Source organism: Salmo trutta, chromosome 39 (genome assembly GCF_901001165.1).
Source record: "Salmo trutta chromosome 39, fSalTru1.1, whole genome shotgun sequence".
Taxonomy (NCBI): domain Eukaryota; kingdom Metazoa; phylum Chordata; class Actinopteri; order Salmoniformes; family Salmonidae; genus Salmo; species Salmo trutta.
The window spans coordinates 3,233,893-3,246,378 of record NC_042995.1 but is presented as its reverse complement, the minus strand read 5'-3'; the positions used below and the strand labels follow the sequence as shown (position 1 = coordinate 3,246,378).

The following is a 12,486-nucleotide window of genomic DNA, read 5'->3' as shown; positions in this document are numbered from 1 at the left end:
GGTCATTACACGGTCAGATATTAATAACCTGGTCATTACACGGTCAGATGGTAATAACCTGGTCATTACACGGTCAGATATTAATAACCTGGTCATTACACGGTCAGATGGTAATAACCTGGTCATTACACGGTCAGATGGGAATAACCTGGTCATTACACGGTCAGATGGGAATAACCTGGTCATTACACGGTCAGATGGGAATAACCTGGTCATTACACGGTCAGACGGGAATAACCTGGTCATTACACGGTCAGACGGGAATAACCTGGTCATTACACGGTCAGACGGGAATAACCTGGTCATTACACGGTCAGACGGGAATAACCTGGTCATTACACGGTCAGACGGGAATAACCTGGTCATTACACGGTCAGACGGGAATAACCTGGTCATTACACGGTCAGACGGGAATAACCTGGTCATTACACGGTCAGACGGGAATAACCTGGTCATTACACGGTCAGACGGGAATAACCTGGTCATTACACGGTCAGACGGGAATAACCTGGTCATTACACGGTCAGACGGTAATAACCTGGTCATTACACGGTCAGACGGTAATAACCTGGTCATTACACGGTCAGACGGTAATAACCTGGTCATTAGACGGTCAGACGGTAATAACCTGGTCATTAGACGGTCAGATGGTAATAACCTGGTCATTACACGGTCAGACGGTAATAACCTGGTCATTAGACGGTCAGACGGTAATAACCTGGTCATTAGACGGTCAGACGGTAATAACCTGGTCATTACACGGTCAGATGGTAATAACCTGGTCATTACATGGTAGAATTGTCATAAATGAACAAATCATTATCAAATACTTTAATTTTGGTCTTTTTGGGAATAGAAGCAATCAAGTTAAATTCGTTAAAGGTATCTATTGTTACCACATAATTTCCTAGTTAGTATCCTAATTATCTCCCCTCTCCCACCCCAGCCGTCCCCGCCCCCACCAACCTGAACTTCGGAGGGGTGGGCCCCGATCACATGAGGGTCAGCTGGACTGTCCCCAACGTCCCCACGCCCAGTGACATCACACGCTTCGTCATCCGCTACCACCCCGGCAGCAACGACGACGACGTCAAGGAGCTCAACGTGGGCGGAGCCACCAACACCTTCCTGCTGCAGAGTGAGTGACATCATCATGACCTATGACCTACCCCTGAACTAAATAGAACAGTATTATAGAACAGTATTATTACCATTGTGTATTATTACCGTATTGTGTCATACACCTCACTGGTTCATGCAGTGTGTTGTGGTGTCGCTTTGGAGACTAACTATGAGGTAACTAACTAGTGTTTTCCTGTCCATCTCTCCTCCAGACCTGCTGCCCAACACAGAGTACAGGGTGAGCGTGGTGTGTGTTTACGAGGAGAGAGAGAGCACACCAGTCACTGGCACTCAGAGAACAAGTGAGTATGGACAGACACAGGACAGTTTGTCAGGCTAAATGTCTTCAAAAGAGAGACAAATGCACACGTATTTTTGCACAAATAGTAAGTGATATGTATGCCTACAGGATGTAGTAAGGGATATGTATGCCTACAGGATGTAGTTAGTGATATGTATGCCTACAGGATGTAGTTAGTGATATGTATGCCTACAGGATGTAGTAAGGGATATGTATGCCTACAGGATGTAGTAAGGGATATGTATGCCTACAGGATGTAGTTAGTGACATGTATGCCTACAGGATGTAGTTAGTGATATGTATGCATACAGGATGTAGTTAGTGATATGCCTACAGGATGTAGTTAGTGACATGTATGCCTACAGGATGTAGTTAGTGATATGCCTACAGGATGTAGTTAGTGATATGTATGCCTACAGGATGTAGTTAGTGATATGCCTACAGGATGTAGTAAGGGATATGTATGCCTACAGGATGTAGTTAGTGACATGTATGCCTACAGGATGTAGTTAGTGATATGCCTACAGGATGTAGTAAGGGATATGTATGCCTACAGGATGTAGTAAGTGACATGTATGCCTACAGCGTGTGTATCATGTAGATCATGGCTGTGTGTCTCTCTCTTCTCCTCTGTAGCCCTGGACTCTCCCACTGGCCTGGACTTTGCTGACGTCCTGACCAACTCCTTCACCATCCACTGGCTGGCCCCCGGCGCCGTGATCACCGGCTACCGTATCCATTACCAGATGACCAGCGGAGGCAGGGCCAAGGACGAGAGACTGCCCCCGACCAGGAGCCACTTCACCCTGACTGGCTTGGCCCCCGAGACAGAGTACAGTGTTGAGGTCTACGCTGTCAGCGGGAACCAGGAGAGTCTGCCTCTCACTGGCACTCAGGCTACTAGTGAGTAGTATAGACTGGTTTCATTTTTTAATTAACCTTTATTTAACTAGGCAAGTCAGTTAAGAACAAATTCTTATTTACAATGACGGCCCACTCAGACGATGCTGGGTCAGTTGTGCGCCGCCCTATCAGACTCCCGATCACGGCCGGTTGTGATACAGCCTCATGTCTCTGTCTTTATCTGTTATCGTTCTATACTTTCAGTCTCTGTCTGTCGCTCGCTCTCTCTCTCTCTCTCTTTCTCTCTCGCTCTCTGTCTATCTGTCTCGCTCTCTGTCGGTCTGTCTGTCTTTGTCTGTCTCGCTCTCTGTCTCTCTCTCTCTGTCTGTCTCGCTCTCTGTCTGTCTCTTTGTCTGTCTGTCTCTCTCTTTCTCTGTCTCTTTCTGTCTCGCTCTCTCTGTCTCTCTCTCTCCCTCCTCCTCTTCATCCTCCCTTCTCTTTGTTCTTCCTAATCTGTCTAGTCTTATTTCCTGATCTCCTCTCTCTACTAGTCTCTGACGCCCCCACCGACCTGGAAGTGACCTCAACCAGCCCCACCAGCATCACCATCCGCTGGGACGCCCCCTCTGTCACCGTGAGGTACTACAGGATCACCCACGGACAGACAGGTGGAGAAAGCCCTGCTAAGGAGTTCACTGTCCCCGGCTCCCAGTCCGAGGCCACCATCTCTAACCTGAACCCAGGGACAGACTACACCATCACCGTCTACGCTGTGACAGGGAGAGGGGACAGCCCAGCCTCCAGCACACCCATCTACATCAGTCACAAGACTGGTACGGGCTGATGGTTTAATACACCTTTATTACATCAATATGTTGGTCATTTAGCAGACTCTTATCCAGAGAGACTTACAGGAGCAGTTTGGGTTAAGTGTCATGCTCATATTAATTACACGTGATCAACTACATATTTATATATATGTTCATGTCTGGGACAGGACAGGCTCTGATCTGGTGTCGCCAGCTAGTCTCCATTATTACAATTTCGGATTTCATATGTATTTGGTTATCTGGAAATTATGCCTTGATCTACCAGTAGTGAGGAATGATCAGATGAAGAAAATAGTTTTAGATTCATGTGTATCTTCCTCCCATATCTCCCTTGTTCACTCCCTCCCTCCCCCCTCCCTCCCTCTTCCTTTCTCCGTAGACGTGGAGGGCCCCACCAACATGGACGTGACAGATGTGAAGGACAACACCATCACAGTGCGCTGGTCCGCAGCCCAGGGCCCCATCAAGGGCTACAGGGTCACCAGTGTCCCCAAGAATGGACAGGGCCCCTCTTTCTCTGAGGTGGTGGCCCCTGGTAAGACTGGCCCCTGCTCTCTCCCTTGTCCTCTGCCCGTCTGTGATCATATGTATGGCAGCAATTTTGTGACCGTGTTGTGAGACATAGATAGAAAGGAGCTTTAGCCTCTGTTGTTCTACAACTATACTCCTGTGCTCAATCTCTCTCTGTCTCTCTCTCTCTCTTTCTCTCTCTCTCTCTTTCTGTTGCCGTGGATCTAGATCAGACCGAGATTACGTTTACTGGCTTGATGCCCACGGTGGAGTACGTTCTGAGTGTGACCGCTCTGGGAACCGATGGAGAACCTTCCACACCTCTGGTAGAGAACGCCATCACAGGTGCGTGAGTGTGTACATGCGTGTATGCGTGCATTCGGTTTGTAAAAGAGTTTAAAAACCTGACCTGTCAATATAACAAAGGAAAGAAATGTTCAAATGCTGTTCTGATGTTCCCTTCTTTCTGGCCTCCCCCCTCCCTTGCAGCAATGGACCGTCCCAAGGCCCTGTCCTTCTCTGAGGTGGACTCCACCTCCCTGAGGATCACATGGGACAGTCCGGACGGCACGGTGACATCATACAGCGTGCTGTACTCCAGCCCTGAGGAGGGTGAGAGAGAGCTGCGCCCGGCGCCCAGAGGGACAGACGATACCGTGGTACTGAGGAATCTCCGCCCCGGCACAGAGTACACTGTTAAGGTCATCGCTCTGCACGGACGCACCCCCAGCACCCCACTGGTGGGCACACAGGCCACAGGTAGGAGATACCAGACACACACGCATACAGACACGCGCACACACACACACAAATACTTAATGTCCATCCCTGCCCCCAGCTATCCCTGCTCCCACCAATCTGGACATCTCTGAGGTTGGTGACACCTCCTTCACTGTGTCGTGGCGCTCCCCCAGCTCCGGGCTGTCTGGGTACCGCGTGGTTGTCAACCCCAAGAACAACAACGGACCCACCAAGGAGATGACCATCGCCCCAGACACCACGCGCGCCGTGGTCCCAGGACTCATGGTAAATAACACACTACAGTATTCTGAATGTATGTCATAACTGTGTTCTAGATAAAGGTGTCTGCTAAACAGTCTAAATTCAGGTCATGTATTGTCACTGTATTTATGTATCTGTCAACATGTGTTTCCTGTGTAGGTGGCCACTATGTACACAGTGCACGTTTACGCCCTGAAGAACTCTGTGACCAGCCGACCCCTAGAGGGAGAGGTCACCACGCTGGACAGTAAGCAGCTTTCACAGAGTTTTAACTCTACTGGCCACTGGTTTACTCACTGTAAAGTCACCCTCTCTTTCTCCCTCTCCCTTTCTCTCTCTCTCCCAGACATCAGTCCTCCTCGGCGTGTGCGTATCTCTGACGTGAAGGACTCAGCCATCACGCTGACCTGGCGTGCTAAGGTTGAGACCATCACTGGGTACCTCATCGAAGCTCAGCCCCTCGGCGGCAGCCGCCCCGCCATCAAGAAGACAATCCCCGGAGAGCAGCGCACCTACACCATCACTGGTACTGTACAGTAGACTACATTACCCAGCTATCACCACTCTCATCTACAGTCAACAACATTACCCAGCCACCACCACTCTCATCTACAGTCAACAACATTACCCATCACCACTCTCATCTACAGTAGACTACATCACACAGCTTTCACCACTCTCATCTATAAATGAACTACATTACCTATTATCGCCCCATCTACAGTCAACTACATTATCCATCCTCACTTTTACCTAAACTATCATCATTATAGTAAACTACTGACTGACTGACAGTGTGTTGTGTTTGATGTGCCTCAGGTCTGGAGCCAGGCACCTCCTACACTATCCACATCTACACCATCAACGGTGATGCACGCAGCGCCCCCTTCACCCTCACGGCCACCACAGCCAAACCAGCGGTGCATTCCCCCACCAACCTCCAGTTCACCTCCCTGACCCCCAACTCCATCTCCTTCAGCTGGGAACCCCCCGCCACGCGCATCACAGGATATTACATCACCTACGAGGAGGCAGGCAGGGCGCAGCCCCGTGAGCTTACCCCCCGGCCCCACGCTGGCCAGAACTACGCCACCATCTCTGGTAAACGTCAAACTCCTCTCTCTCTCTCTCTCTCTCTCTCTCTCTCTCTCTCTCTCTCTCTCTCTCTCTCTCTCTCTCTCTCTCTCTCTCTCTCTCTCTCTCTCTCTCTCTCTCTCTCTCTCTCTCTCTCTCTCTCTCTCTCTCTCTCTCTCTCTCTCTCTCTCTCTCTAAAGTTACCCTCGCCCTCTTAAAAGTTACCCTCGTCCTCTTAAAACTCCACCCCTTCCTCTTCACCCTCTGAAAGCTCAAGCCTCTCAACCCGTCCAGTTTATGGAAAACACCTGAATCGACTCAAATCAACATCTGATTTCCTCCAGCAGAGTTTGATGCTTGATGTTGTTGGATGTTTTCAGGTCTGAGACCAGGCACCGAGTACATCATCAAGATCATCGCTCTTCAGAATGTCCAGAGAAGCACCCCATTGGTGGGCACGGCCAGGACTCGTGAGTACAGCACATACACGCTTTACACATACGTCTACATACGCACATGGACCAAAACCAGATTATTTTTTTGTACCTGAATGGTGATGTTACAAAGAAAGGTTTGGGAAGCTGCATATGTGCTTAGCTGCAGTAGAATATTGTAAGAACAGCCTAGCAACTCATAGACCGAGATGTTAGATTTGGTTTGTAGTCGTGCCAGCATCTGTTACAAACAGCTGTGTCTTTTAAAACAATAATACTGCTCACTCACTTTGAATACATTTGAATAAACAAGCGATTCAAAAGGTATTGACGGAAGTGGCAGGCTTTGGAGTAGATATTTTCCCAAACCACTGATACAGGGTCAGATATTCTTCCACTCCCCTTAATGGTTAAAACTAAAACGGGGGTAGGGTAATCTGATCTTAGATCTGTGCTTAGGGGCAACTTCTACCTCAAGTGCAGTGCTTTTGCAGTACAGTAGTGGCTCCAGTATGCAGACTTACTGCCACCCCCTGCTGCCGGCGTTATGCTACTGCAGCTCCTCTAACTCCCTACTCCCTCCCTAACTCGCTTGCTTCCTAACCCCTCTCTCCCGGCCAGAACGTGAATCCCTGCTTACACTGCCACTCCCCAACCGCCCCGGAGGCTACGACCACCTGGACGTGCCTGAAGAAAAGGAGAGCCGTGTCCCAACAGTAGTAGGTAACAACGGCCTAGACACCCTGGGGGGCCAGGGCCAGAATGTGGAGTACACTGAGTACAACAACCAGAACCCCCAGGCACCCTATGGGAACGGCCAGACACCCTATGGGAACGGCCAGACACCCCTGGTGTTTGTGCCCCTTCCGGACGCGGAGGGGCGCAGGGTGCCGGTGGTGAGCGTGAACGTGCCTGGTGGCTCTCCCTTTGGTTTTCCAGAGAAGGACACAGGAATCCCTCAGGAGGCCCAGACCCAGACCACCATCGCCTGGAAGCCTTACAAGCAGAGTTCAGAGTACCTGGTGTCCTGCAACCCTCTGACACACACCAACGAGAAGATGTTCCAGGTGAGAGGGCACGGCGCGCACACACACACACACACACACACACTCGCATAAAGACGCATCTAAGAGGCACTTTTTAAATGTAATCTTAATTTAACTAGGCAAGTCAGTTAAGAACAAATTCTTATTTATAATTACGGTCTACACCTCTCATTCCCATTCATCTCTCCCAATCTCTCTATCCTTCCATCTCCTCTCTCTCCCATCTCTCCCTCCTTCTATCTTTCTCCCTCTCTCCTTCCATCTTTCTCCCTCTCTCCTTCCATCTTTCTCCCTCTCTCCTTCCATCTCTCTCCCTCTCCCTTCTTCCATCTCTCTCCCTCTCTCTCCTTCCATCTCCTCTCTCTCCCTCCTGTCTCAGATGCGTCTGCCTGGTACCTCCACCAGTGCCACTCTGATCGGCCTGACAAGCGGAGCCTCCTACAACGTTATCGTAGAGGCCCTGAAGGGGGCGCTCAAACACAAGATCCTGGAGGAGATTGTCACCGCCGGCAACACCCGTAAGGAACCAGCTGTAACTATGACAACTGATCTAGGATCAGTACTGAAATCTAACCTATAGAATAGATGGCATAAGTGAATCCTGATGTTGTTTTGAGTCATGCTGTTCCACGGTCAGAAAATATAGTTCAGAAAGTTCATAGATAAGCGTTTACTTACACAGCTTAGCCTGTGATTCTGTGGTGAAATGAACCCCCTCTCTTCCTCCTGTAGTGACAGAGGGTTCCACCGGCACAGATAAGGACTTGTGCTACGACACCTTCACAGCCACCTACCATGACGTTGGGACTGAGTGGGAGCGCATGTCTGAGACGGGCTTCAAGCTGTGGTGCAGGTGTCTGGGACTAGGCAGTGGACACTTCCGATGTGACTCCTCTAGTGAGTATTTAACTACCTCTTCAATTCAATGCAATTTAAGAAATGTTATTGATCCCTTGCCACCTGATTGGCTGGGTGGAATGGTTGCCATATTGGTTACACCAATCCGATCTAGGGGCTGGGAGACAGTGTCGGATGTTATGCAACAGGTCTGACCTTTTTTTTGTCCTCTCTTTCTCCCCTTCTATCTCCCCCCTCTCTCTCGCTTCCTGTCCATCAACAGAGTGGTGTCATGATGGAGGTAACAACTACCGTATCGGGGAGAAATGGGAGCGCCAGGAGGAGAAGGGCCCCATGATGAGCTGCACCTGCCTGGGCAACGGGAAGGGAGAGTTCAAGTGTGAACCACGTAAGTAGCACTTTAACATCAGTCACCACCCACGCCTTGTTTGGATATTAAAGGAAGAATCCAGAACTTCTGTCTTTTCTGGCAGCATGTCAGAATACAACACAGTACAGTTCCAATGTCAGCCTGTGTGACCTCATCAATGTCTGCCTGTGTGACCTCATCCATGTCTGCCTGTGTGACCTCATCCATGTCTGCCTGTGTGACCTCATCAATGTCTGCCTGCCTGTGTGACCTCATCAATGTCTGCCTGTGTAACCTCACCAATGTCTGCCTGCGAGACCTCATCAATGTCTGCCTGTGTGAACTCATCAATGTCTGCCTGTGTGACCTCATCAATGTCTGCCTGCCTGTGTGACCTCATCAATGTCTGCCTGTGTAACCTCACCAATGTCTGCCTGCGAGACCTCATCAATGTCTGCCTGTGTGAACTCATCAATGTCTGCCTGTGTGACCTCACCAATGTCTGCCTGCGAGACCTCATCAATGTCTGCCTGTGTGAACTCATCAATGTCTGCCTGTGTGACCTCACCAATGTCTGCCTGCGAGACCTCATCAATGTCTGCCTGCGTGACCTCATCAATGTCAGCCTGTGTGACCTCATCAATGTCAGCCTGTGTGACCTCATCAATGTCTGCCTGCGAGACCTCATCAATGTCAGCCTGTGTGACCTCATCAATGTCAGCCTGTGAGACCTCATCAATGTCAGCCTGTGTGACCTCCTCCATGTCTGCCTGTGTGTGTGATTCCCTCTCCTGTGTGTGTGTTTACAGATGAGTCCACCTGCTATGACGATGGGAAGATGTACCAGATTGGTAACCAGTGGCAGAAAGAATACCTGGGAGCCATCTGTACCTGCACCTGCTACGGAGGACAACAGGTCACTTTTACTGGCAATGGCTGTGCTATGTGCTTGTCTTACCTACCTTAGTTGAATGCAACTTGGACAAGAGCACCTGCTGAATGACCAAGGTGTGTAAACGTAATGCTTGTCCTCCTCTCAGGGCTGGCGTTGTGAGAACTGTCGTAGACCAGGTGCTGAGGTTGACTCTAGTCTGCTGCAGCCCGTCCGATACAGAGATCCCACCAACACACTACGCAAAGTGGTGAGTCATAGACTACGCTCTCAAAAGACAACTGAGAACATTTTGGATTAGAACTTGGAATCCCCATGCTGAGGATGGACCCATACTGACCTCTTGTCTGTCTGTCTCCTTCTGCAGAACATCCAGTGCCCCATCGAATGCCTTCGACCTGAACTACTGGCAGACGCACTGGCAGAAGGACACATCCCCCAGAATCCCCTGGAGTAAAAGATAAATCTCCTCTTCCTTACCCATGGTCTGTCAAGTCTCCTTGAAGAGGTCGCCCTGTCCAGTCAGAGGCAGACCTGAACTAACACATTGGTGCCTTACTGATCAGCTTAACCATATCTAACACACCTACATTCTGTAGGTCCATGCCTTCCTAGTCTTAAGAGAACCCCCTGCACACTCAGTCATGGTTATGTTGTGTCTCTCGTCATTTCCCTTTGAGACACTTAAGAGGTAAAAAGGAACATTCCTTGTGTTCGTGCCTTAGAGATGAAAATCTTCCCCTGTCCCTGAATGTATGTGTTTGTGTGCTTGTTAACAGTTCAGATGTGCTTGTCTTTTACAAATTATACATTTCCAAGACTACCTATCCAGTATTACTGTTTGTCCTAATCATTTTTTTTTTTTACTTCTATAAAATCTAAAACCGTCTAAAATCAAAAGCACTGTTTTGAGAGAATGTTGGTGTAGTTGCCATGTCGACAAGTGTTTGAAATAATTTTTCTTTTTCTGTAGCCTCTGTGTAGACAGGGGTAGCACTGCGTGTGTGTGATTGACACCGAGTTGTTGTAATTTTTAAACTCTTTAATGCATTTTATTTATCCCTTTAATCACAGCATTGTTGTGTGAATGTGAGACCTGGGGTGTCTACTTTGTTCTGGTTTTATTTTTGTACTAAAAGGTGCCAAAGTTTGATGGAGATTCCCTTGTTTTGATAAAGTTGAAAAGAACCTCATGAATTGCCTTTGTTTCTTGAATAACTGTTTATACGTAGATTGACCCACCAGTGCGTCACATAATAAAATAAATTCCCATCAAAATCTGTCAGTATAAACTAGAGATCAGTTTTTTTTGCGTGGGCTGCGTCTAAATCCCTGCAGTGCCTTCAGAATATATTGATACACCTGGACTTATTCCACATGTTATAGCCTGAATTCAACATGGATTAGATAATGTCTCACCAATCTACACACAAATACCCCAGAATGACAAAGTGAAAACTTTTTTTTTGCTAATTTATTGAAAATTAAATACAGAAATATCTAATTTACATAAGTATTCACACCCCTGAGTCAATATACGTTAGAATCACCTTTGGCAGCGATTTACTAAGTCTCCAAGAGCTTTCCACACATGGATTATACGATATTGGCACCTTTTTTTATTCTTCAAGCTCTGTCAAGTTGGTTGTTGATCATTGCTGGACAACCATTTGCATCTTGAAATAGATCTTCAAGCAGATTTAAGTCAAAACTGTAACTAGGTCACTCAGGAACGTTCACTGTCTTTGTTAGCAACTCCAGTGTAGATTTGGCCTTGTGTTTTAGGTTATAGTCCTGCTGAAAGGTGAATTCACCTCCCAGTGTCTGGTGGAAAGCAGACAATCAGGTCTAGGATTTTCCCTGTGCTTTAGCTCCAGTCTCCATCCTGAAAAACTCCCCAGTCCTTAATTACAAGCATAACCAGACCATGATGCAGCCACCACTATACTTGAAAATATGCAGAGTGGTACTCAGTAATGTGTTGGATTTGCCCCAAATATAGCACTTTGTATTCAGGACAAAAAGTTATTGCAGTATTACTGGTGCAAACAGGATGCACGTTTTGGAGAAAAAAAATATTCCTGTACAGGCTTTTTCACACCATCAACAATGTTGATCCATCCCCAGTCCTCTTATCACAGCCAATAAACTGTTGGAAAGTTCCCATTGACCTTGTGAAATCTGAGCGTTAACCTTCCTCTCCGGCAACGTAGTTAGGAAGGACGCCTGTATCTTTGTAGTGACTGGGTGTATTGATACACCATACAAATTGTAATTAAGAATGTCACCATGCTCAAAGGGATATTCAATGTCTTAGAATTGTATTTACCAATAGGTGCCCTTTGCAAAGCCTCCCTGGTCTTTCTGGTTGAATCTGTTGGAAATTCACTGCGCGACCTTACAGATAATTGTACCTGGGGTAGAGATGAGGTAGTCATTCAAAAATCCTTTTAGGCACAATTATTACACTCAGTAAGTCCATGCCGCTAGTGCATATTTTTACTCCTGAACTTGCCATAGGAGTTGAATACATAGCTTTTTTTAATTCATAAAAATATTTATAATTGTTAAAAACAATTCCACGTTATTGTGTGTAGGCCAGTGACAATTTTTTTTTTTATAAATGTTTAATTCAGGCTGTAACAAAATGTGGGAAAGGTACAGGGGTGTGAATACTTTCTGAAGGCATTGTATGTCAACCATCTGCGGTGGAAGGTGTTCTCCACAAGTGTCACAGGACTTGTCTAAAGGTAACCCATACAAATGAATTAAAGTATGGAGGTAGTTAAGAAAAGGGGTTATAATCTCCCAAAACATTTGAGCTTAAAAACAATTTCAAACCTAGCTTACATTTGTCTATTATGTGTGGGAATACTTGGGAACAGATTTCTTAGATTAAAATCACTTGGAGCAGATTTCCTAGTGTTTTTACAGTCTTTTATATCCAACAATAAAAAACTATTGTTTTTGCTCAGAAAACTTGAGGGGGGGGGGCTGTCTTAGCCATGTGTTCCGCAACGCGTTTCTATGAGCGATAGTAAAGGGCAACTTCAAAACGTACAAATATTTGTATATATTTTTGATACCAAAAAGCGTCCTAGAATTCAAATAGCTAAATGGTCCGACGATCATAAAACAATTCCATGTTAGTGTAGTCAGTCCCTGACTTTCAGCTTAATATTACTATAACATAAAATAGTGTTTGCATAGTCACACTCCACAGGA

The 12,486-nt window shown here is 47.2% G+C and overlaps 1 protein-coding gene across 4 annotated transcripts in view; it reads left to right on the top strand.

Moving 5' to 3' along the window:
• The window catches only part of LOC115179279 (fibronectin), a 38,864-nt gene extending 28,406 nt beyond the window's left edge, over positions 1-10,458 (top strand). For all 4 annotated transcript variants that reach the window (XM_029740660.1, XM_029740657.1, XM_029740659.1 and 1 more), the window contains 19 exons: positions 947-1,138; positions 1,335-1,424; positions 2,060-2,326; positions 2,818-3,099; positions 3,476-3,631; positions 3,835-3,951; positions 4,096-4,365; positions 4,445-4,632; positions 4,768-4,855; positions 4,955-5,134; positions 5,428-5,709; positions 6,063-6,152; positions 6,738-7,183; positions 7,542-7,680; positions 7,895-8,059; positions 8,283-8,408; positions 9,179-9,285; positions 9,410-9,511; positions 9,629-10,458. In XM_029740660.1, the coding sequence (XP_029596520.1) occupies positions 947-1,138; positions 1,335-1,424; positions 2,060-2,326; positions 2,818-3,099; positions 3,476-3,631; positions 3,835-3,951; positions 4,096-4,365; positions 4,445-4,632; positions 4,768-4,855; positions 4,955-5,134; positions 5,428-5,709; positions 6,063-6,152; positions 6,738-7,183; positions 7,542-7,680; positions 7,895-8,059; positions 8,283-8,408; positions 9,179-9,285; positions 9,410-9,511; positions 9,629-9,718 (3,377 nt within the window). In that variant the 3' untranslated portion in view covers positions 9,719-10,458. The remainder of the gene's footprint in view (positions 1-946; positions 1,139-1,334; positions 1,425-2,059; positions 2,327-2,817; positions 3,100-3,475; positions 3,632-3,834; positions 3,952-4,095; positions 4,366-4,444; positions 4,633-4,767; positions 4,856-4,954; positions 5,135-5,427; positions 5,710-6,062; positions 6,153-6,737; positions 7,184-7,541; positions 7,681-7,894; positions 8,060-8,282; positions 8,409-9,178; positions 9,286-9,409; positions 9,512-9,628) is intronic.
• Positions 10,459-12,486: the final 2,028 nt, after the last annotated feature.